This window comes from Anneissia japonica, unplaced genomic scaffold (assembly GCF_011630105.1).
Source record: "Anneissia japonica isolate Jap-2015-1 unplaced genomic scaffold, ASM1163010v1 scaffold1810_len1271414_cov176, whole genome shotgun sequence".
Lineage (NCBI taxonomy): Eukaryota > Metazoa > Echinodermata > Crinoidea > Comatulida > Comatulidae > Anneissia > Anneissia japonica.
Genome location: NW_022702449.1, coordinates 150278 through 175885, shown reverse-complemented (window position 1 = coordinate 175885; position 25608 = coordinate 150278). Strand labels below are relative to the sequence as shown.

Sequence of the window (25608 nt, the reverse complement as noted above, 5' to 3'; positions counted from 1 at the left end):
CAACAACACGTTTAGCCTCACAGTAGTTTGTACCTCTATGCCCGGAAATGGAACTTCATTTAAATTTCAATTCTTTCTTTTTTCGACAGATTGATTAAAAAAACAAATTAATTAAATAGGTGCCCAAAAATGGTACTTGTATATTATGCCTATTTAAAATTACAGAAAAAATACCACATCCACCTACCCACTTAGCCCACCATGGTTTAGGCTGAGGTAAGACAATTATTAGAATTTGAGACTTTTATATGCCGGAAATGGCACATAAATATTAAAATAATAATAATAATAATAATAATAATAATAATAATAATAATAATAATAATAATAATAATAATAATAATAATATTAATACAGATTTATAAAGCGCACATCTCCACCAAAGGTGCTCAAGGCGCATAGACAATTAAACCAACAAGATCCAAATAATTCCCAGAAGAATTTTCAGCAAAATCCAAATACCAATTATCCCATCGAGGCAATGTAACTCCCCATATAAGTATACGCTGATACCCAAAGGCAGTATGTTGAGCATCAGCACCTTCCACCCCAGGATAAGCCCGGGCTCCACTACCGTGCACTACAACAGGAGCCGCATTGCGTCGACAGAGAAAAGTGGTATCATGTGTTTAGTTTTTTTTAAATCTTTTTAAATATTTGTTTTGTGAGTAATATAAATTCAACAGAGAAACATCAAGGTAGTCTATACGCCTCGGTGAAAATCCAAATTAATTCCAGAAAAATTTTAAGCAGAATCCGCATACCAAATTATCCCAACGAGGCAGTGTTGCTCCCCATATAAGTATGCGCAGATACTCAAAGGTAGTATGTTGAGCATCAGCACCTTCCAACCCGGGATAAGCCCAGGGCTCCACTACCGTGCACTGCAAAAGGAGCAACATTGCGTCGACAGAGAAAAAGTGGTATCATTTTTTTTTTATTTATTTATTTTTTAATAATAAAAAATTCACAAAAATTATTCTAACATTTAAAAACGGGCACTGTTATTTTTTTTTCCAACCTCAGGAATCCCGAGCACCCCTTGGACACGCCACTGTAATCACAAAGAATGTTCATGAAAAACCAGATCACATCCTGAAAACAAATTTGTACACCCTCCCCTCAGTAGCCACTAAGACATACTCTGGGTGAGGTGCCGGCTGGATAGAGTTTAATGTCATCTGACTAGGCTTTAACTACTATTAATAATTATAATGATTGGACAAATTACAAATTTCCTTTTTGGATTTAGCACAATTATCTTCACTTCAAATATTATTAACATTATTATCTATTATCATTATCACCATCATTATTATCATCGGTAATGTCTGCGGTTTTAAAGCCCTGCAGTATAAAAATTATCCCCAGAAAAACAATCCCTTGCAAAAATTAAACAAAAATAAATATAAGAAAATGAAAAAAAAAAATGCTTTAGAGAAGCAAATGAAAAAAAAAAAAAAAAAAAAAAAAAAAAAAAAAAAAAAAAACATCACTGATCAAAATTCCCCAATGTCTGTGTATACTGTAATGGATGTGTGATGGTAAAGTGTGTAAGCGTTGCGTTGACCCCAATATGTCACTCTAATCTCGGCCTGTTGTTACGTTTTTCGTTTGTTTTATTTATGATTTACAATTCAAGTAAATATGAAGACGGTCAAAAGTATTTGTATAGACCTAGGCCTCAGTATCAAAGTCTATCAATTACCTTTTTGCTGGAGAGTTCACCGGTATATCGAATGCAGTGCGCTATGGTACCGGTAAGTCTAATTTATTGTTTCTACAAGTGTGGATCATTATTTCAATAACCGAGATTAATCAAAATATTTGTATTATTTGCCTCTACCGTGCTATCGAGTGAAGATAATGAATTGTTGGATAGATCCAATTCAAACAATCAATAGGCTGATTCTGATGATGAAAATTTCAATAAAAATGTCGTATTTGTGAAAAATGAATAGAATGTATTCTATATTCATAGGTTATGCCGATGGTTCATTAAAACCATATGTTCCACTTGTTCCAGATATGAATCAAGAGAATCCAGATTTTATGAGTAAGTGACGTAGGGAGATGTGTATAAGAGACAGATATATATATATATACACTGCTATACATACATATATAAAAAAACAACAACACCAGGTTTTGGTCAGCCTAATATCCTACAGGTCTTCGTGGTCTAATGGATATTACACTCGCCCTGATAGCAAGAGTTTGCAGGTTCGAATCCCGTCCGGCGACACTTTTTTCATATACTGTAACTGAACAAATGTAACTTTTCGTTGATTTGCTATGCTTTATACGATTATAACATCTCATCCACACACTACTACTTGAGGTGGTGGTGCGCAGCGCACTGCGTACCACGCGCCTAAAAACGCGATAATATTACAGGTCCTTCTGTTTTTGTATTCTTTCGTACGTAGGCTAGGCCCTCCTAGGCACTTTTGATGCATATATAATATTATTAATTTCACATTAATTATATTTGTATAACACAGACAAAACACTGCTGAAGATGGGTTTTATAGCTATCCGCTTCGGAGGTACGTTTTCAGTTCTTGTCCTCTCTCTAGATTAATAGTAGTGGTTGCTTGGGTTTTTTCTTTTTTTTTTTTTGCTATGGCATAATACAGGGCACAGGTGCGGCAGTCTAGACCGCCTTGACAAGGCCTAGATAGGCCACCTAGCTAGGCTAGGGCTAATGCCTCTTTCGTTTTTGGCCTAGGCCAAGTCTGAAATAAGCCTACCCTAGGCTAAACTACGTCCCTACTACTAATAATAGTCTACTACTAGAATTAACTAAAGATCTAATTATTATTTAAGAAGAAGAAGCATCACTTTTTATTTTAATTTATAATAAAGGCTAGGCCTAGGCTATGCCCCGTAGTAGAAATAGACCTAGGCCTATGTTTGGCCTACAAATGTAAGTAAGGCCTGGGCATATTTATTTTATTTAATTTGACATCATGATGTTTGCATTTTAATTTACATTTAAATAGAATCATGGGCCTTTTTGTATAAATCGAATTATGGCCATGTAAAATGTAAAAATTGGTTAGCATCATTTAACGTTGTGAATTTTTATTATAATTAGGGAGGGAGCGAGTTTTTTTTTTCTCGCGTCGAATATGAAAAAAAGAGTGTAGCATAGAAAAACAGATAAAGATAGAAGCAGAAAATAACAGAGACCAAAATTGCATACAAGAAATTATGTAATTCATCTACAGCAAGCAGAAACTTTACCTATGAATAAGTCATAATGCAATTATCTCTGCATAGGCCTAATCACGAACAATTCACTTCAGCACAACATCATCATGGATGTCATGTGGCTACAATATAGAACAGCAGTACAGCATAGAACTGCACACCTATATTAAATGGAATTTGTGAGTGTTTTGTAAAAAAAAAATCGGGTCGGTGGCCTCTCTGATGGTGGGAGGGGATGGTAACCAATTTATTTTTTTTACATAGGCTAACAGTGGCTAGTTACAGTACTAGTAGTACAGAACAGTGTACTACTTGGCATATTTTGGTTCCTTTCATCAGAAGATAATCTATTATAGAAGGCTTAGGAATAAATTTTAAATTTTCATTTCTTATATCAAATATGCAAATAACGTATGTTTATTCTATACATTAACTTGTAATTGTATATAGAAAGAGTTATATACTCAATAATACCTCCATGCTTATATTAACGTAAATAATTACAGTATACAGTATAAATTGTATTTTACAGCAAGTGGAGCGTTTGTTGCTAATCCAGATTGTATGGTGGCAAACCTATTGAGCTACATGAAACGTATGTGTAATGAACATGACCCGAAGGGTAAAGAACAATTATCATTTTAATTTTATTGGTACAACAATTATTTTTAAAAATAAGTTATTTCCGGTGTAAAAACATAAAGTGTATAAAAATAGCATAAATATGGATAAACAACATTTTATATGCAACATTAAATCGTAAAATTAAACACTCGCCAAAAACAAAAGCAAGAAAAAACAATAAATATATTTTTTTCTTAATACTTTTGCAGTGTTCTTGGATTTAGCAGACGAGGACGGAATGCTGATTAATTTGAATGATTACCATCCAAAGAAGCGAGCATCTAGTATACTGTCAACGAAAACGATGTACATTCCAATAAAACTAGAACGTAAGCCTGGCGCTAACAGATACTAAAATACAAACTGCATCACCAGTAGCCTGTTATTTAATGGCTGCATTTTATTTATTTTGCATTCCACAAATACATGAACAAGAGAAAATACGGTCAATACATACAGTAAATACAAACAAAAATTAATCAAAATATTTGTATTATTTGCCTCTACCGTGCTATCGAGTGAAGATAATGAATTGTTGGATAGATCCAATTCAAACAATCAATAGGCTGATTCTGATGATGAAAATTTCAATAAAAATGTCGTATTTGTGAAAAATGAATAGAATGTATTCTATATTCATAGGTTATGCCGATGGTTCATTAAAACCATATGTTCCACTTGTTCCAGATATGAATCAAGAGAATCCAGATTTTATGAGTAAGTGACGTAGGGCAGTAATTCATGTTTTACAATTGATGTCATCGTGGGAAAATATTCGCTTTTAAAATACATAACATGACAATGAAGTCAATACACACAAAAACAATAGTACAAAACTTATAGCAAAAAATTGGTGCAAGGACTCATCTACGGGAAGGGTTGTCCAAGATCCGTAAGGCAAAAATTGGTCGCCCTCATACCCAGGAAATTAAAAGAGGATTACGGGCGTTTGCATTTCAAGTACGTGCCCTTTATCGGTCGTGTGGGAAGAAAATTTGCTGAGATTTAAGTTATAAATGAGAGTAAGTGATTGGGGTAGTATAAAGTGAAGGAGTCGAGAGGTTCTTGCTTGGAAGCTTGGAAAGAAAGGCGAAAAGATTGTCTGCCATCGCGTAGATACATTGCCATAAGTCCGATAGGCCTAGATGTAGAAAGAAGGACGGATCCAGAGATGTCCGAATGGGGGGGGGGGTGAAAGTGGGGTCGATCGAAACAGCACTATCCTAGGAGGTCCGGGGGCATTCCCCACGAAATTGTTGATTTCTAAAACGCCCGAAAATAACATGAGGCATTTTAGGCGATCAATTATTTCTTTGTCTTTCTTTCTTTTTTTTTTTAACTTTCCAAAAGGGGCGCTAAATCCGCCCTGGACAGGGGCTGAGGGATGATTATTAGTCCTAGATTGAACTACATTACAAATAAATTTCAGAAGGAAGTACTTTTGTCGAGTTTCAAATAGTGTGATATTGAACTGAGAGAAAGCAGTAGGATATGCGGTAGAGGTACAGTCGGAAGAGATAAGAGAAGTTCGGCAAAGAGAAGTTCAACATATCGGAAAAGGGACATTTCACAGTTTGGAAGAAGGCCATAAGAAGAGCAAGAATATTCAATAGAGGGTTGGATATATGACTGGTAGAAATGGACAATGGATTTAGGGTCGAGAGTGAACTTGAGGATAGATGTATTACGAACAGCCGATTTGTAAAGGGAGTATATTTGAGTGTGCCATTTAAGATTGTTCGAGATTATTATGCCTCGATATATGGTGGAATGAACAATTTCAATTGTTTTACCGTGAAGAAGGGGAGGGGGGTGGAGAATTGCTTAAAACAAGGCCTAGAAGTCCATAATTACTGGATTCGACCCCCGTTTAAGGAATTCGGTCTGCAGACCATAAATTCACTGTGAGCATTACGTATAGAGTGCAACCGACCCCGAGTATAGCATCATCCATGTTCACATCATTTTAAAGGATATGACCAGGAGACGGGACGACGAAGGGTCCAAGGTCTCAGACAGCGGTCGAAGTTACGAGATTCAAGTTCCCCGGGTCCACATCACCCGAACCTCACTATAGTTGAGAATCGGCACCTCTGCCCGGAATTGGCGCTCTTAGATTGTAAAAATGCAGTTTCAATGATGGGCTTCTTCCCCGACCGGTGGGGGTGGGGTAGTGGGGGGTCCAGTGCCCCTTTAGACCCCATGCTGGCTTCGCGCTACTGGCGGGATTCAATTGTACAACAGTGACTATATAGGGATCTTTGTATATCGTTTGGCATCAGAAAACGTGAATGTTCCATGTCAAAAAAATGTACAAGTGTTTGCTACAATTATTTCCAACTGAATATTAACAATACCATACCCGCCTAGAATTGGACTATATTCAGGGTAGGCCTACATCTTTGGAAATTAAAAGCCAAATAAACAATATACTGTAGCTCACATGTCTTAGGAGCATAAAAGTATTTAAGTAGGTTTAACACAAAGGTTATTGATAATTTGTATTTGAATTTATTGATTGAGTTTTTCTTATACTTCAAGGACGACTTGCAGTGCAATATGAACGCCGGACTGGGAAAACTATTCGTGGCTACGGACGACTTCAATCCCTCCCGGAGGACGCCAAGCTTGGGAAAAACGTGAACACACCACCTACAAAGCGTAACACCTCCCAAGGAAATAAAGGAACGAAGGGTACTAATAGAGCAGGCAAATCACGATAGATGCACTGGTCGTAGTATGAGCACCGTTGAATTTTCCGAATAATTCACCATACAACAGTATTAACCTACACTTCTGTATGTTGTATATATATATATATTTTAAAAGGCAAATGGGAAAACCCATAAAACAGCAAATGGCCACATAATGCAAAACTATTTAAAATTAAAACGGAACAGTAGAGAAAATCCGATCGGAATGACAAAATAAACTAAGCATCCACTGGAAGGAATCCCAATATCTGCAGACAGATCCGTTTCGGCCTTCCAGGCCTCATCAGTGCAGTATTCCTGTCTCTTATACACATCTAGATGTGTATAAGAGACAGCGCTATATACATACGCTATATAAAATCATCTCACCTCAACTATGGATATAGGCCCAAATAATATAATGCTAAATTTATTGATGCCCTTGAAAAAATTGACTGTATGTCCTCTATAACTGTCCGTCGTGTTCAACGATGACATAAAAGGAGCAAGATTAAGAATGTTGTGATGTTAATTCTTGTGATTAGCTCTCTTCTTTTATCCATAGATAGCAGTGTGTCTTGGTATTTTAGAGCATAGGGGTATTGGAAAATGGACCAATTGGGATATAGGGGTCGCTAAGAACCATGAAAGCGTCAATGAGAGCCAACTGGATGGCAGCTTTGGTATGACTGATTTTTGATTCCCTATAAATTTTTGAATTCAGTACATTTCCGACTCAGTCTTAAAAATTTGCACCTTTTTTCGATTGGGGGTGCTGGTGGCGTAGGCACCCACCACAACCCACTGGAAATGGGCCTGTCTGTCTGACCGTGAGACACCTGAGCTGAACTCTGGGAATAACCATTGCCAACTAAGTCTTAGCTGATGGTTAATCCCATAAAGTGTTGCAGTGTTTTGCAAGGCTTTGTTTCCATACAATCGCTACACGCCAACTGCTTCTGGTGATGCTGATTGGTCGGTCGAATCGGAGAGCCTTCCCGATTGCGTCGAGGACTGCTACGCACTCGATGGCACTGAAAACGCTGTAGCGATTTTAAGGAAACTGGGCTTAGAAATCCGAAAAAAAAACTGACCATTGTCGGAGCTAATCAAGATTAGTGTTGTTGAACTAAACTAATAGAACATTGTAATAAAGTGTTAGTGTACTTTGTATATGATTTGTTAAATGTACTTTCACTTCTGATATGAGTAACTGATTCGAACTTAAATACACTTTGTTCGTGACGTATACGATATATTCCTGATGATGACATAATTAATGTCGAAATATTGAATCCCAACACGATGGCGTGTATTTCAATACTTTGAGTATGTATTATACTTTCTTATACGATATAACGCAAACACAAAGTTCATTTTTATTATCAAAACGTAACAAGATTGTTTTCATTGTTACTTTTACTTTCTGATTCGAGTAACATGTTTGCGGTGTATCTCATGTATTATTTAAAAGTATACCGGTAATAGAATGACAGAATGCCAGTATTATTGACATTCTGTATTAATACGTGAATATATAGAAAAGGCAGATCCGACTTCCACATACCCAATGAAACGACAGACGTATCTTGTTTTAGCATAAATGGAGAAGCATCCCCTTGATTAAAAATCCCTAATTGACTAGAAATTATGGCTCTCCTAGAGAGTAGTAATGGTTCCCTTAGGGAATCGGCATGGACAGGGCCATTATGATCGTACATATGGGAGGGGAGATGTAGAATTCACAGGGGCAAGATGAATGTCATACGATTGTACTGCAATTCCCTGTATTGCACTAAATACTGGAAAAGTATAATAATCATAGTGGTACCGTCATTTGGATAATATGCCGAAGGTTTAAACACTGCACATTTTTAATTTGTTATACAGTATATACATCTGCCGTGTTTAGAAAAAAAAATAGTATGACCTTCGCAAATTAGTCACTTTCAATAGAAAATCTGATAAGTTATAAACATTCAGTAAGTTGGTTTGTAATGACTTAGACATTACCAAAGAGTTATAATAATAAAAATATTATAACTCAATGGTTAGAAAACAAAAACACCTTCAAATATTTCCTGCTAACAAATCGTTCTTTACTATATCCTCTTAATCATTAATTACATCTCTCAGTAAACGCACAATACTACATGGACAATCGTAGGGCTCACGCCTAATTTGAACATGCGTGGACGGACAAATACAAGAGCAAAAAATTAGGCCAAAAATAGTTGTGTTGCCAAAGTACAAAACAAGTTTTATAGTCTCCATGGTAATAATGCATTACAAAAAGTCGGACTCAATTTTTTTTAAAGGTTTGGTCAATCAGGTTTAGGGCAACAAAAAGTTCTTTTGGCTTAATGCACGAGATAAACATGATTTAAGTACAGTACTGATTATAACGTTCCCAAGATCTATATACTGTAATGTCACACCAATGCGGTTAGTACTTGCTTAACTTAGTTTATGCAAAAAAATGGAAGGCATAAAAGCAATTTTCATGTAGTGCATTGTCACCCCTGCTACAAAACCACTAGACTAGAATACTAGGGAGTTTTCGCAAGTTTATGAAAACGATAACGAATACAGTTACGCTAGAGTAGCATAACTGTCACAATTAAACACAATAAACACTAATAATTGTTAAAAGATTCCTAAATTTGTAAAACAATAGCCGAAATACAAAATTCAAGAATGGTTGAGGTAAACTTTTGTAAGGGATCAAGGTACTGTAAAATACACCACCACACAGTAGTATAACTTCATTCCTGAGAATCTTACATGCTACATTACGTTTAGATAACAAGAAAAGGCACGCAAAACAGCTACATAAAAATCAGAATTTATCTCATCCATCTTCCAGAGTGCTTGAATTTCAAAAGAGTACAGTGATCCTTCTGGAGTGTCAATAAAATGTAACAACTGGCCAATCAGAGCAGAGCTAGCAATTCTGACAAACACACGTGTTTACGTACGTTTACGCTGTCGTTTTTTTAGACCTTGGCAGCAATTTCCAAGGGACGGGGCTTTGTGCCTCGGTCCATAAAATAGTGATTATAAACAAAGATACTGTCTATGAAACAAACCTTAAGCAGATCACAAGTTAACATCTTACGATAAGGTGCTTTCAACACTGCACAACGACGGGAACCTACAAGTAGAATTATTCACTCATCCATGACTTACAATAAGACACAGAATAAAACTTCATACACTATTTCAAAAATTCTTCAAAATTGCCCCATATAAGGGTGTATGCAAAAATACAGGAAATGTAGTCTTTCAACAGAAAGTTAAGAACACTCTTATCTATTTAAAAATGAAAAGTATAAAAATCATCAATTTACTAAGTGTTTTGGCACCAGTGTGTAAGCGAGCGAGACAACTGCTGTTTGTTAAAACTAACGACTTTTTACCTAAAGCTATTCTTTTGCTTTGCTTAAATACAGGCAAAATACATTCCAGTACAAACATGAAGAATTAATCTATTTTGGCAAGAATACCCATCTTAAAAAACATCATTACATCATCATAGAATAGTACATACAATTTTGAAAAAGAATGAGAAATATCATCATGGAATAAGTGTGTCTACCCTTCCTTGTTTCAAATTACTTTCACGATATAAAAATAGAGTTAAAATGTCTAAACAAGGGCATTTCATCGTAAGATGTAAGAAAACCTGTGGCCTATTAATATTTAAAACACTGGACCGGGACATGGCCCGGTCTCATCTACTGTATCCTTATTTCTCTGTTAGCAAATGGGACACATTCTCTTTGGAATAAACAAAAATGCACACAATTTATGCTTTGGACGGAATATGCAACAAAACATACAAAAAAGAGATATTAATTTTGATAAATTCATCAATATAAATAAATAATCTTTTAATAGCTATTTAACCAATTTTAAGTTCAGACATACTATAATGTTACTTTTCAATGTTTGCTATGTTAACTTGAATTAGCGCCAGTGATCACTTTAAGCGTATTGTTTGTGCTTAACCAAAAAAACAATTCTTCTAATTCTAATAACGAGTGATTTTTTTCTCCTCTTCCTAAAGTGTTAATCGATAGAATTGAATGTAGGATTAACTGTACTTATTTGATGGAATCTCAAGAAAAATTTTTCCCATAATCAAACTCATCCTTCTGAATAAAATTTGAATGACTGAAAGTTCATTTCATTTAAAATCTGTAACCATAATAGTCTGTGTATCTGTAGGTTTGAGCGACTTGAAGAGCTTTGGCCAAAGTTCGCGACTTCCTTGACCTCTGTGCTTGTTGTTTTGTTGACAGAGCTTGTGCCCTGCTGAGTGACTGCTGTTCACGCAATTGTTGATTTTTGGAACGGACCCATCTAAAACAAAAATTAAAATGAAGACAATAAATTTTCATTTCTACTTATTTCATGAACAATGGTAATATTCCCTTCTAAAGTACAGTACATCAACATACCCCAACCCATATGCAGCCTACGATCCCCTACCTCTTTTTACCATCTCATCCATATTCTCAGCACCATCCGATCTTACCCCACTGACATATTCCCAACCCATCTGCACCATACTATATAATATCTCTATTCATTAACATTCTAATAATAATAATAATATGTCGTTCTTATATACCGTTTAAAGCCTCAAAGCGCTTCACATTACTACCCCGGTCATTAGATCAAACACATATGGAACACATTGAACACCAAAATTAAATTATTAAATTAAATTATATTATTATTCCATAATATTGCGGCTAGTAATCAGCGTAGTTGTGTTGGAACCTACCAGGTATCCACTTGTACTCCTGGGTGGAGAGAGGCAACCGTAGATAAAGTGCCTTGCCCAAGGACACAAGCGATTTGCACAGCGAGAGTTTCGAACCCCCGACCTCGAGGTTGGGAGTCCAAGCCACAACAAATGCGCCAACCGCTTCTACACTACCCTTTTGCACCATCTTACTACCCTACATAATCCCACCCAACCCTTAGTGACATTATCATATCCCATCCCTCTGTCATTCTATTACATGCATGTAATGGAGATGTAGATTAGTGGTTAAGATGCTTGCCTTCCAACCATAGGGTCCTGGGTTCAAATCAATTCTCATAACTAAAAACCCAGATTCCAAAGCCTCACATGAGACCCATCGCTCTCCAGAATTCAACATATCAACAACTTACGCTTTGTAGCTCTTCTCGCATTCTGCACGACTCCTTTGTTGCAGGCATTGTTTGCTCTCCTGCTCAAGTTGCTTGTGGTACCGCCTTTCTAGATTAGATTGTCGTTTCTTCCCTTCAAGCCAACTTTTGAATACGTCATCTGGGTTAGGCTACAAAGTAAATAAAGTATTTGAAATACTGTAATGCCACAATTGATCAGGTTGAATAAGTTGTTAAAAAAAACAATCTTTCAGACGCACAAAAAAACAGCTATTTATAGCCTCTAAAAACCAAGATTGGCAAATTTTGGCCAATGATAAACTTTTTTGACTAATTTTCAATAATGTTGAAATTTGTTAAATATTTCCAGAGACATGTTCGATGGTTTTATACAATGTTTAATGTCTCTTTTACTGTCCTTTACTGTATTTTAACGTTTTTATTTAATTTAATCTTTGTATTTTACTGTATTTTAATGTACATACACCAATGTAACTTCTCTTTTGAATGCATCGCAATACAATAACTGTGGATGCCACTGATACAAAAGTGTATACTCAATATAAGATTAATTATTACTGTATCATTAGTTACTAAAGCTAACAATTTGACTTATGCCGACTAAGTCAAATTGTAGCATTATCCTCCTCATACTACTGTAGTACTACTGAACAACTCAATTGAACATACTGTACTAAAATCAACAAAATGTAGAAAATAACATAATTACTAAAACCCTGAGCTTCAAGAGGCCATTGTCACTTCATAATGACGTTTAGTTTATAGAGCGTCTTTCATACTTCATTCTGTTACTTTGTCAACAATACCAATATTTCTGTGACAATGTCATTTGACCATATATGGGAAAGAGGATGTCATATCACATAAGTTTTTGTCACATAAAACTATACAATGTGAAAGACAGCTTAAATGGTATACTTCAAGGGTTCTCAACTGGCGGCCATCTCCGGCCCGCGAGTGCGTGTTACGTGGCCCACGAGAACAATCCGAAAATAATATTTTCTGTTAGACTTGGGCCTAGATTTCTAACCTAAATAATTATTTTGCATTCTGTTTTTCTGTTTATTATTTTCAAAAAAATTTCAATAAACCCTCCCCCGGCTTGCTACGCGCCATAGTACACCTTTTGCCCTGGCCCTTCAAATTTATTCAATGAAATATTTTGGCCCGTATTGCGATATAGTTGAGAACCCCTGGTGTACTTGTTATAAAGATGGAAGACAACACTTTTTATTTATTTTTTAAATACAGTACCTTATTTGGGTCTGATTCCGACTTTCTCTTGTTTCTTTCTTCTTTTCTCTTTTGTTGCTTATTCTCCTGCTTCTGCTGGACCCAAGCTTGAAATGCTTCATCACGTTCACTTTTATTTTTCCTCTCTTCCTCCTCCTTCTCTTGCATTTTTTCTCGTAATTTTTCTTTCTTCAATCGTGCCTGCTGCCTCTGGTGCTCTTTTTGTTCCTGCGTGAGACCATAACGACTCTTTTCATTACCGACTTCTGAAAATGTTCCATCCCTAAATGGATCTGATTTTGTTACAATAATTGGTTTATCTGAAGAAAAAGTTTTCTGATTCACAGCACGGGCAGACTGGACACGACGTTTTGACAGGTTTTTGTGAGGTTTGTGTGCAGAATATGTGCCGGCCGTTGATGGCCTCTCTGGTTGAAAAGAATTGGAATGCGTCTCTGAGTTGTTTATATTGGGCAATGCAGATTCAGTTTTTTTGACTGGATCTAACCCCATTAGCGTTCTTTCTTCTGTGGTTAAATCAGCAGCATTAACTACCTCAAATTTTCCATCTCTTTCAACAACAACTGTGTCTTCCTCCGACTGCCTATTGACCTGTTCATCTGACGAATTGTTGTCTTTAGCATCTGAGAAGCTGATAGTTTGTTTCTTCATCTGTTCTCTATGGATAGGGGACTTACCTTCATTGTTTTCATCTGAATCATTTAGTGTTAGCTTCGCAACTTCTTGGTCAATTGAATCATCATCATTAACTACTTGGTCATCCTCTTCGTAATCATAGTCTTCGTTCTCATAATAGGTTACCGGAAATATATCCGTGACAGGATCATCACGAAACTGAACACTCTGATTTTTTTTATCAGGAATAGTTCCTTCTGCAGCAAGTTCTGCATTTAGTTGTGCAATACGTTGCCTGACATCATATTCTGGTGGTTCTTCCATTGGTAGGAATCCCTCCTCTTTTAACTGTTGTAGTTCCCTTTCAACAGCTTTCTGCTCTGCAAGGATCTGCAGTTCTTCATCAGATAGCTGGTTTTGGTTGCTGTTATCTGCCTCCTCAACAGCATCTAAACTTTGGTTTGTCATTTCATCAACTATATAATTATCCCCTGAAGAAATATTTGAGTTGATTAGATGTTCATTTTCTTCTGATGGACAATCAAAATCTTGCTTGACGAATTGATTGTTTCCATAATCAAGCGATGACGGAGATTCTACTTCCATGTTTGCAATTTTTCTATAAAAAAAACAAAAAAACCATGAATTTATACTGTTAAAATAATAATAAATAAAAGTATATAATCTTATCTATTTATTTATGATAACAATTATTAAAAATCAGTGACCACAAGAAAGTATTAAACCAACCAACAGTACAGGCCTACCTTTAGTTACAACAATCGTCTGCCGCCTACAAACAACTAGTAATATTAAAATATGGCTAGCCATATGTCAGTCTATGGACATATTCATTACTCTTAGTAAACATATGCAAGGATTCTGATGACTTAAACCTATGACTTACAAACCTGGGCCTAGGCGGCGCTAATACGGTTTTGTATCCAGCCCTGAAAACAGTTACCAAATTATTTATAACTTACAATTACTCAACACTAACACGTTCTTTGATGATTTGACTTTTATATAAGCCACTATTATTCCACAATTATGATTTCTAATTAAGTTAATTAACCAATAATTAGGACGGTACTGTATATCGATAGTAACACCTGATCGCTCAACACAATCAACTCTGCTCCGCCGCACCATAGTTGAGGTTTCCAGCGTCAGTCATATAATTTGTACCCAACTGTAATTTTGTGACCGATTATTGCGCTGCATTAGAATTTCTGGAAACTTCGATTGTTTTGTAGTTCGTCTCTTTGTAATGCATTTTTCTTGATGAGGATAAAATAAAAGCGAAAAGTAGAATAACATTTTGAGTGACATTAATACTATTTCCACTACTCACGCTTAACTCAGTGCACACCTATGGCAATCACGGTATGATTTTGCCCTAATTCTGGCAACACCGCAAAGTTGTTGACATGTACTAACAAGCCGGTAAGGTATGAAAATGGTGCACCGTGAAGACGTTAACCGTCTTAATTAATGATTAACTTTATTAGAAACCATAATTTTTGGATAATAAGTGGATTATTGGAAAGTCAAATCATCAAGGAATTTATTAGTATTGAACAATGGTAAGTATTAAATAACTAGGCTAGGGTCGATCCAACTCGGCCACAAGTCAGATAAAATAAAAGCGAAAAGTAGAATAACATTTTGAGTGACATTAATACTATTTCCACTACTCACGCTTAACTCAGTGCACACCTATGGCAATCACGGTATGATTTTGCCCTAATTCTGGCAACACCGCAAAGTTGTTGACATGTACTAACAAGCCGGTAAGGTATGAAAATGGTGCACCGTGAAGACGTTAACCGTCTTAATTAATGATTAACTTTATTAGAAACCATAATTATTGGATAATAAGTGGATTATTGGAAAGTCAAATCATCAAGGAATTTCTTAGTATTGAACAATGGTAAGTATTAAATAACTAGGCTAGGGCCTAGGCCTAGTAGTAATTTACTTTTATGATCGGATGCGAAACCGTATTTCACCGGCCTTGCACCATCTTTTTGACATGCCAAAAATACCGCATTGAAATAATATACAACATGCAAGTCTAGGCCCTAGCTTATCTCCACGGCTACGCCCTACATCTATTTATTTTAGTTGGCAGAAAGATATCAACTAGGCCAGCCTAGGCGGGCCCTAGGCTAGGCCTTACCCCACCCAACTCAACGAACAAGCAAGCAAGCAAGAAAGGAAGTCAGCTAATCTCGACGAGCAGCTCCGCTTTCTCTAAATAATAAATGTTCACCAATCCCACTACATTTTCCAACATTGTAAGTTGATAATGCGAAACCTTACCTTGGTCTAATGTTAAAAAATTATCATAACACTATCAATCCGATTGCATTTGTATAAAAAAAAATCAAAACAACAAACAGTAAAGCTAACCTCCATTATATTTGCGTGCGTGTGATTCAGAGTCGACACTAGGTGGCGTTCTAAACGTTTGTTCATGATTGTTTTGTTTATACTTACGTCATGTCATAGCAACCAGCATGACATCGTGTGCCATCGCGGAACTGCTAGCCTCAGGGAGGTTTTTGTATCTCCCTCCTCCCTGCTAGCATTGTGCATTGTGCTTTTTATTATATCTCAGGATTTAATTATGATAAATTATAAATAGGATTTAATTATGATAAATTATAAATAGGATTTAATTATGATTAAATTATAATTAAAAGAATGATCCCTCCTCCCTGCTAACATTGTGCATTGTGCTTTCAATTTTATCTCAGGATTATGATGATGGTGATAATGATTAATTTATTATGGTATGACGATGATAATGACGTTGATGATGATTGTTATTGAAGTTCCCCTTAATGACTCACAACGACAAATAAGCCCCCATCGAAAATAAGCCTCCATCTTTAGTAATAGAAAAGTAATATCGAAAACAAGCCCGGACTGATAGCGTGTCAGTATCATCATAGTATTTTATTTTTATTGTAGCCATGGTTAACTCACACTACTGGGTTTGGTCAAAAGGATTTCCGTGCATGCATTCATTGTAGAACGGCCGTTTAATCCAGATGGTGTACAGTATATTTTTAACAGGGCTATGTTGAAGCTAATTCCGGCTATAAATTCATTTAATTAGAAGATCGAAAATTGTTAATACAGTAGAACCCCTATAAGGGACCAAAAATGTGGTCCCCTTAATAGGGCAGTGACCGAGTGTGTTAACAGATCTTTCGCTCGTTTCGCAGCCGAAAAAGTGTCCCAAAGGAGGGGTTCTATTGTAATAATTAATACAAATGTATACACGTTTAATAAAGTATACATAGGGTTATATTGTTATTTTATGGTAATAAATTATATCAAACGCTTGTTTTTATTATATAATTTATATGATTAGTCCAAAATATTGTCCTCGGCATGTGTTGATCATCAGGCCTAATTGAAATTCTTTTTTTTTTTTTTTTTTTTAACTTTTTTTGAATTTTTAAGTAGTACCTGTATTAAACAGAATTGCAAATGGTTAAATGTCATCAGTAGGCCTGTATAGTCTTATACGGTACGGTTTTGCAAAAAAAACCCTTTTTTGCAGGTAACCTCGAAAAGAAGCCCATTTCGAAAAGGGGCCGACCCAAAGTTTTTTTGTAAGAAGCAGCCCAGTGCTTCAATCCGAGGATTTGCGGTATGTGTGTCTTCTTTTTTTCATATTGCTCTGTATTTATTGCTAGGTCAGTTGGATACATAACGTTTGGCGACCCATTCGACAGTAGTCTGTATCTCTTTTTGGGAAGAAGCCAGCCTCCTTTTTGCCTGTCCTTTTTGATGAGGCGAATAAATTAAATGAAATGAAATACATCGATTTAGTCATGAAATTGTGTTTTCACTATATACAGTATTAAGGCCTGTTTATACTTCCAACGATAACGATAAAAATCTAAAAGGCAATTGTTCATACAGAAAATAAAAGAAATAGGCCTAAGAGAAGTTTTTACACTAGGACGGTTCGATAACGATTTATTGTGTAAACAATAAAAACAAATATTTTTTCGTATTATGACGTCATTTGAATTATTTATCAAAATATTTTGTTATATACGATAAATCGTTATCAAATCGCCCTTGTGTGAAAACGTATCTTATTTCACTACTATGACAATGTCCTGCTATTATTGAACAATCAATGGCAGGATAAATTAAACAAGGAAGCATAATCAGCTTGAGACCATGATATCACTATTAAAAGAAACTGCAAAAAGTTGATAATGTTCGTGTTACTGTACTGAAAACGAAAAGAATACCTCCCCAGTAAACACAAAAAAAGTGATTACAACCATTGAAATAATTTCCTCTAACATTGTGGTTAGGTTAGTCAAAAAATATACCGTTGACACGACGTCGCCGCAACGTGTGTAACGTTTATCGAGGTCAGATGTTTAGTTAAAAAATACGTAGGCAATCAATCAATCAATGACAATCAATCAATCAATCAATATAATTATAATATATATATATATATATATATATATATATATATATCAATAATATATATAATATCAATGACGTAGCAACAATTTTCAAACAGTGCAGGACAATATCAGAGTGGACCCACTTTGCGTAAATTCAAATAATGTGGACACGTTTTCTTAAAAGTTGACACATCTTATGTAAAAAATATGAAAAATCTGGACCATTACGCCATTATACGCAACATTTGAGAATTCTGGACAGTAGCGGTGCTGGGGATACACCCACAATTCGTTGGAGAGAAAAAAAATGAGCCTTTGAAACCCTTAAATTGTCATAATTTTTGGGGGATTCTCCCCCTGGACCACTTTCAAAAGATTTTGAGGGACATCCCACCACGCCCAAAAAAAAAACAAAAAAAACCTTGGCCCACCGTCGTGGAAATCCTAGCGCCGCCACCGAATCTGGACCTATTTTTCAAAAAGTGAATTCATTTTGTGCATAAAACAGCATAATTTAGACCAATTTAAAAAAAATTCTTTGTGGACCCAATAGAAAAAAATGTGTGGGACTGTCCCAACAGTTAGCTACGGTATTGCATAGTTCTACAAAAAAAAAGTTTTTAACACAAAACTGCGACGTTTATAACGGAAAATTGTTAAGTGAGCTTAATTGACATTCTCTTTTTCTTATAGCTTTCAATCTTTTCATTACATTTCATATATCTGCAATTACCCTTCAGTGTTTTTCAGAACTTAATACGTACTTTGAATACACACACAAATTCTAGCTCTCTGGAAGCTCCAACGTGGAAGTTTTAAATTAAATCTAATATCTAAATGATTAATCACTTTGTTTAGAGATTTTGATGATGATGACAACAATAAATCATTTTTGTTTGTCCCTCCCATGTGAATATGACCACAATGTTTTCTTTATAAAATCATTTACATTCGAAACATTCGTGTTCCAGTGCTTTTACTTGAAAATTCCTTTCATGAAGCTCGTTTTTTTTTGTTTTTTTTTGAAGATTGAAATACAATTTTGTTTGTGATGCAGTGGAATTCGAAATAAAAGGGGACCAGGAAAGGACTTTCACAGACAGAGGGTCTAGACCACCTCAGCCCCACCATGGTCGGACTGACGTATGAAAATTTATGATTTTGGGACCTCTAGATGGCCGGAAATGGCACTTAATTTTATTAAAATTTTCCTTTTTCTGCATATCCCCTTCCTCCCTTGAATCTGCCATTGTAATTATTTACACATTATTATAGTGTACTGCACAGAATGAAAACAGAATGCAAAACACACTGTGTACTGTTTACAGTGAAATTTAATCTAACTTGGAATGCAAAAAATTAAGTAATTACCTAATTAAATCAGAATTCAAAAGAAATGAATCATCCACTTAGTAGTAAGTAATTATTTAAGATAATAAACTACAAACGATGTGTAAAAAAGATAACAATAAATCACATGGTATGTTTCTTGTATTTTTAATCAGATATCTGCTTTGTTGTTGAGTTACTGACACAAAGATAAATTACTTCATGCTCATTTCTATAAGGTGCACAATGAATAAATTACCTTGTTTCTTGATTAGTGATTGGAATTGGGAGTGAATAATAAATTTAAAAAATACACTTCCATAATATTAAGCAATGATAGAACATCAGAAATTTTAAAAACTCATGTTAAAATTGTGTGATAATATCAATAAATTTGAGATTTTAAAATTTATGGAATGGTAGAAGAAAGGTGAATTCATCATACAGTGCATCATTCTTTTTAATAAATAAAGGTAACAGCAATATAATCTCCTGTCGAGTCCAATATATCTTTGCTTATGTTAAAGGCAAAAAAGGTTCCACGATTAACAACGTACAGTACTTGAAAATAGAAGAAGTCCAATTCATTGAAAAAAAGTTAAACAGCATAAATATTAGTTGCAATAAATTCAACATACTACAAACACCCATTACTTTGGTCAACAACAAATTCTACAAGAAAAAAAGACAGGAAATATTTTAAGGCCAAATAAAAATTTTTTTAACAATATCTTGAAATTACAGTACATGACACTAATTCCTAATCAATAATGACCAAATGCCCATGAACATTCTTAGATACATTTCCTTGCAAACTAGCACTAAGTACAATGTTCTCTGCACCCTGAAAAAGTATACCTAGCCGTGAGACAGTACTTGGTCACCTTCAATGCCATAACATTCTACAGGTACCGATTTATACTTTGGGAAGAAGAGACGCAAACTAGGTTAAGAGGTTTGTCCAATGACGCAAAGTGATATTTTCAGCGAGGATTCAACACACATGGTGAGAGCTTGCCAACCACTCGAACAAATTATCCAGATTTTTAAAAAAAGGAGGATAAGGCCCCATTTTAATTATTTCTCCTTTAAAAGAATGGGCCACAGTCACATAGCTAAACCTATGCCAGGCCTGAGCATCCACAAATGCTTACTGCTTGCTATAATGATTAAATTTTTGCCTTGTGAAAGCTCGAAAAAAAAAAAAAAAATAGGCAAGAATGAAAATCTTTTTTACTACTGTATTTGGCCCAAAAAAAGGTGATTAAGTTCAATAATAATATTTAAAGTCAGGCTCCGGAGGAAAAAAAATGTTTTGATATGTTGTAGAACTGATTTTTCTAAGACAGAAAAAAGTTGTTTGACGAAAAAGTGGGGAACGGTGAATGAGTTATAGATTTTTTAATATTTAAAAACTGGGGGAATAAGGTGTAAAAATGGGCAGTTACGCCCCTTTTCCCCCCAGTTTTTAAATATTAAAAATTCTGTATCTCATTCACCATTCCCCAGTTTTTCGTCAAACAACTTTTTTCTGTCTTAGAAAAATCAGTTCTACAACATATAAAAAAATTGTTTTCCTCCGGAGCCTGACTTTAAGCAAATATAAAAAGTTATTATCTGCTGTTATCTTGATTGGAAAAGTACTTCAGTTTGTCGGACGGGTTCGGAATGATCTGCAAAAGAAATAAATGGACATGAAATGTCGGCACTTATATAGCGCCGGTCTCTGTCTTGCGACACTCACATCGCAGTGTGATTAATGTGAGCTATAGTATTATAATTTTTTGAAATTAATTAAAATAAAATTAAAATTAAACACCCATCAATATAGTACATTTTTAACAAAAAGTTTCAACTGAGAACATTACTTACTGTGTCACTGCCTGGCTTCCAGCCCGCTGGACACACCTCACCGTGCTTGTCTGTGTACCGGAAAGCTTGCACTAGACGAATGGTTTCCTCAACTGATCGACCAACTGGTAAATCATTCATTGTAATTTGTCGTAGTACTCCATCTTCATCAATTATGAATAAACCTCTACATATCAATCCCAAGAGAAAAAAAAACATCATATTGGTAAGTGTTCATTAATTTAATTTAAACACACAGTTAAGAGCAGTTTATATTATTTATTAATAAAATTGTGTAGTACAAAATATATTATGTATTAATAAAATTGTGTACTACAAAATAAATTAATAGTAAAAGGGGACTGCAACCTCTACGACGAGAGAGATTGGCCTTTGGTGGGTACTCGTTTCATTACTTTTTTAGGCCTTGTAAAATCTATGTATGAAGTCACATAAAACAATTGACTGCTCTAGTTTTGGGGAACGGTGAAATCTATAGCGCCTCGGAGCAACAGATTTCACAATCCCCCTCATGAGGAGTCAATATTTGCATATTATCTTCATCATCATCATAATGAAGATGATACTGATATGATGTTTATGTAGATGATGATGATAAAGATGATGATGATGTTAATAAAAATAACGATGAAGAAAAGGGGAATTATGATGCAAATGAGACAGATCAAAACAATTCACTTATTTGTTGATTTACAAACTGTTTTTACAATGCAAATCCTTAAATATATTACCAGCCAATTTGGAATTGTATTATTAATAATGTACCTTTGAATATGCTGAAATCTTTATTGATTCTCACCTCAGCGTATGTCCTAAATCCTCAAGATAAACTCCATAATCCTTTGATATCTGATGAGTTAAGTCGGACAGTAGAGGGATCTGCATTTTGCCCAGTCCTCCTTGTTTTCTGTCAGTGTTTATCCTGCATTAAAAGTTAAATCATTTACATACATTTTCCACAACAATGTCACACTAGTTCTGATAATAGCAGCAACAATAAACAACACCAACAGGAAACAATTAACAATAACAATAAAACAATATAATAAAAATCAAAAGTTAAAAAAAAAAAAAAAATAGTAGCAACGATAGCAGCAGAAGCAACAAGAGCAATAGAATAACATAACAACAGCAGAAGTAACAGCAGCAACAACAACAAAAGTACCAATAGCAGTGAACAACAGCAAACAAAAACAGCATCAACAACAGCAATAAATGTAGCAACGGTAATAGCTGCAGAAATAGCAGCAAACAACGGCAGATATAGCAGCAGCACAGTAGCAGCAATATTAACGGCAAAAGCAGCAGCAACAACAAAAACAACAGCAATGACAGCAGCAGCAACAACAACAGCAGCAATGACAGCAGCAGCAACAGCAAGGACAGCAGCAGCAGCAGCAACAATCATGAATGCACACTTACCAAGCTAGATGAGTAAACGGTGAATCAACAGATATAGCAACAACGTCGGTATTAATTGCTTTGAAATCATTGATACGATCGCTGAAAGCAATTATTTCTGTCGGGCAGACAAAGGTACTGTTAACATAGAAAACAAACATTGTAATTCTTTTATTTTTTGGAACTTTTACTGCAAAAACAATGGTACATGGATCTTTGGTGAAATTTTCATTCATCACATGTACAAGATACAAGTCAACTTTATTGTCAAAAAATTAATTCTAAGATATTTTTTGTACATAACATAGAATCGTTTAAAAATGTGATAAATATCAATTAAAAATTCTCTAGTATTATAAAAATTTGAGTACCAATTAATATACTGTAATTGGTTCTTTAATATTATAGACTAAAGAGTTTTGAAACTTAATGACAGTTTAAGTTGCTAACAGCTACCATTATCAAGTGACTGGAATGTACAAGTTAAGCTTCATCTCCAGCTGTTTATATTAAAGAACCAATTACTGTATATTAATTCAACTAAAGACTAGATGAAATTCTTCAAAGTATCACATGTACAATTTACCAAATAGTTTGGCTTATTTAATGGTGGCTGGTCTATTTTAAGATTACATCAATTAGAATAGCCAATCAGGGAAGGTGATCTATTCTACAACGAGGATGATAGCAATACTTTAATGGGCCTGACTGATATTTTTTAATTTTTTTATTTTATTTCAACTTTATTTTACGAGGGTAGCTCTAACAGCTGCACTACAGTAGTACAGCTGACTTGAAGAGGCCCTCGAAAGAAAAACAATACATAAAAATATATACAATACATTAAGAATCCAAGTAAGTAAAAGCTTCATTACGGTAAAGTTCAAAAACAATATAATAAATAAAATATTGGATAAACATTGTAACATTCATTAAAAATACAATAAACTTTAAAATTCATTATAAAATTACAAGGTGATGGTTAAAATCAGAATTTTATTGCTTTTCTCTGAGATATAATTTTATATTCAAGAGAACTGAGGTCCCCAAAATGATCAACAGGAAATCAAAGGAACTTACAAATCCAATGGATAGAACAAAAGAATCAGATATTTTCCTTTGAAGTCAGACAACTTAAGTTCTTTGAATTCTCCATCAATCACTGCTGTACCTTCAAAATAAGGTGCTGGTTTCGAAACTGAAATTAAGCATTTTGAAAAAAATATATATTTCGGTATCTTTATTAAAAACATCCAATATCTGTGACATAAAACAACAACAGTAAAAATTGAATTGAATGTTGAGTAGTAAAATGAAAAGTAATGTTATATTCAGTTTTTAAATGTGTTCAATCGGTGTAATGTAAATCGGTACTGTACACAATTTGGTAATGATAAAGAAAATAGGGTTGCCAACAGCTTGGGACACTCACCATATATAACCAAGGTGGTGCACTGTTTGCCCTTCCTTAGGCTTTCTATACAATACACATAATTCTCAGTATGAGTCATTACGATTCTGTGCACCTATATTCCTGAGCACCTATATTTGAGCTAATTTTTTAGGTATCTTCCACGCAATTAATAAAACAGCATGGTATTTATTATTTAAATATTTATTAACTGTTTATGCCACTATCCTATTTCTAGTAAATACGGCGATGTATGCATACTACAACGCCAATGTGAGAATGACATGTTAATTATGAGGAGTGTCAGACGTTGATCTAGCTACTGCCTAGGCTAGGTGCATGGTGGCCGTTTTAAAGCGAACAAATAAGGCCCAGCGAAAAAAAACTTCAGCGAAAAGGAACCGGCCTAGCTAGGCCTAGGATAATTACTTTGAGTTTTGCTCCAATGAACTGCATGCTTTGCATCTTTCTTAGACTCCCCCGGATACACATGTCCGTCACCATAAACATTGCAGGCTTCTTCAGCCAACGTTGCAGCCAGAAGTTGAAGAAAAACAAGGCACCACGCGAAACGAATAGCGGAGGCAGCCATTGCAGATCGATGATGACACGAATGCAAACCATCATCTGAAATCATAGGTGGCGCTCTCGATCAATATAATTTTTGGCCCCTGGGCCGGGACCACTAATCCTAATCGGCGACTTCACCCCTTTGACAAGCCGCTGGGCAAGTGGGGCCGAATGTTGAGACATCCCCCGATGCAATGGTAGTGTCCAACCGTCGGAAGTCCAGCCCAGCTGTCCATATATCTCAGTAGTATTAATCGGGAAACAGTGATGGCGCCAGGACCTGCCCGACGGAGGGGCTAAAGGCACCGACCGGGAGGGGAGGGGGGCTAGTGGAGCGAATCGATTTTCACTTGGGTGGGGCCAGAGGGCCGCCTAGGGCCCCGATGGGGGCCCAAGCCACGGAAATTTTATGAATTATGGCGAATTTTTATTACTTATTTGATAGGCATCGCGAGTTAGTGCCTACTATATGACTTCAGTAGACTATGCTTTCTAATATTGAAATCAGCTTCCAAAACCAAAACATTTTGAATGAAACAAGAAACAAAGAGTATGCAATGTAACCAAGAAACAAAGAGTATGCAATGTAAATTCGTATCCAGGGGTTTTTTTTTATGGTTCGGGAGAACCCCCCTTTTCTGCAAACCCCCTCTTTTCTGGCGAAACCCCCTCTTTAAATTTCCCAAATACGTCCTCCAACCCAACTAATGCACTGCAGACCCACCCAGACACAGACATTTTCAAACTTATCTGCTTTTATAGCATTATTTAGACCCATAAAGCACAAAAATCCTCTTGCTTTGGGGGTTTCACCGACTCATCGGGGCTTCGACCGTGGATCTCACGCCCAGAAACCCCCCTTCCCCCACCCCTTGGAAGAACCTGGCTACGGGCCTGTATTATAACTCCTCAGGAGAGCGTCGGCGTCTGCTGGCATCTGCTGGAAACACCGTAGAATTTGGGGGAAAAATTATGTGACGAAAAA

At 35.5% G+C, this 25608-nt stretch overlaps 3 protein-coding genes across 5 annotated transcripts; 1 reads left to right on the top strand and 2 right to left on the bottom strand.

The window, feature by feature from the left end:
- The first annotated feature begins 1723 nt into the window (after positions 1-1723).
- Positions 1724-7711, top strand: LOC117103915. 2 transcript variants are annotated; one of them, XR_004444680.1, is made up of 7 exons: positions 1724-1760; positions 2505-2549; positions 3749-3838; positions 4050-4169; positions 4483-4557; positions 6382-6638; positions 7099-7711. XR_004444680.1 is itself a non-coding variant. In XM_033244555.1 (6 exons), the coding sequence occupies exons 2-6, from the start codon at positions 2522-2524 to the stop codon at positions 6561-6563; spliced, it is 495 nt and encodes a 164-aa protein (XP_033100446.1). In that variant the 5' UTR covers positions 1724-1760; positions 2505-2521; the 3' UTR covers positions 6564-6753. The 2 variants fall into 2 exon arrangements, 1 of the variants encoding a protein (XP_033100446.1); XM_033244555.1 differs by lacking the exon at positions 7099-7711 and having other exon boundaries at positions 6382-6753.
- Positions 7712-8610: 899 nt separating this feature from the next.
- On the bottom strand, positions 8611-16066 carry LOC117103888 (coiled-coil domain-containing protein 181-like). 2 transcript variants are annotated; one of them, XM_033244515.1, is made up of 4 exons: positions 16005-16066; positions 12975-14208; positions 11721-11869; positions 8611-10898 (listed from the first exon to the last, which is right to left on the bottom strand). In XM_033244515.1, exons 2-4 carry the CDS (start codon positions 14193-14195, stop codon positions 10727-10729), a joined length of 1542 nt encoding a protein of 513 aa, XP_033100406.1. In that variant the 5' UTR covers positions 14196-14208; positions 16005-16066; the 3' UTR covers positions 8611-10726. The 2 variants fall into 2 exon arrangements, with proteins under 2 accessions (XP_033100406.1, XP_033100405.1); XM_033244514.1 differs by having other exon boundaries at positions 15915-16041.
- Positions 16067-20873: 4807 nt separating this feature from the next.
- On the bottom strand, positions 20874-24675 carry LOC117103897 (peroxiredoxin-4-like). The gene is made up of 6 exons (XM_033244525.1): positions 24483-24675; positions 23723-23840; positions 22664-22780; positions 22041-22163; positions 21242-21407; positions 20874-21042 (listed from the first exon to the last, which is right to left on the bottom strand). Exons 1-6 carry the CDS (start codon positions 24643-24645, stop codon positions 20983-20985), a joined length of 747 nt encoding a protein of 248 aa, XP_033100416.1. The 5' UTR covers positions 24646-24675; the 3' UTR covers positions 20874-20982.
- Between the last annotated feature and the right edge of the window lie 933 nt (positions 24676-25608).

Excerpts from the sequence above, each read along its gene's own strand:
- LOC117103888 (XM_033244515.1), bottom strand. The coding sequence starts at position 14,195 with ATGGAAGTAGAATCTCCGTCATCGCTTGATTATGGAAACAATCAATTC. Across the intron at positions 11,870-12,974 it reads CGGAATCAGACCCAAATAAG|CCTAACCCAGATGACGTATT; the intron begins GTACTGTATTTA and ends TTTACTTTGTAG. Across the intron at positions 10,899-11,720 it reads TGCGAGAAGAGCTACAAAGC|ATGGGTCCGTTCCAAAAATC; the intron begins GTAAGTTGTTGA and ends TTTTTGTTTTAG.
- LOC117103897 (XM_033244525.1), bottom strand. The coding sequence starts at position 24,645 with ATGGCTGCCTCCGCTATTCGTTTCGCGTGGTGCCTTGTTTTTCTTCAA. Across the intron at positions 23,841-24,482 it reads TCATTGGAGCAAAACTCAAA|TTTCGAAACCAGCACCTTAT; the intron begins GTAATTATCCTA and ends GCTTAATTTCAG. Across the intron at positions 22,781-23,722 it reads TTGTTCTATCCATTGGATTT|TACCTTTGTCTGCCCGACAG; the intron begins GTAAGTTCCTTT and ends CTATGTTAACAG.
- LOC117103915 (XM_033244555.1), top strand. The coding sequence starts at position 2,522 with ATGGGTTTTATAGCTATCCGCTTCGGAG. Across the intron at positions 2,550-3,748 it reads TATAGCTATCCGCTTCGGAG|CAAGTGGAGCGTTTGTTGCT; the intron begins GTACGTTTTCAG and ends TGTATTTTACAG. Across the intron at positions 4,170-4,482 it reads CATTCCAATAAAACTAGAAC|GTTATGCCGATGGTTCATTA; the intron begins GTAAGCCTGGCG and ends CTATATTCATAG.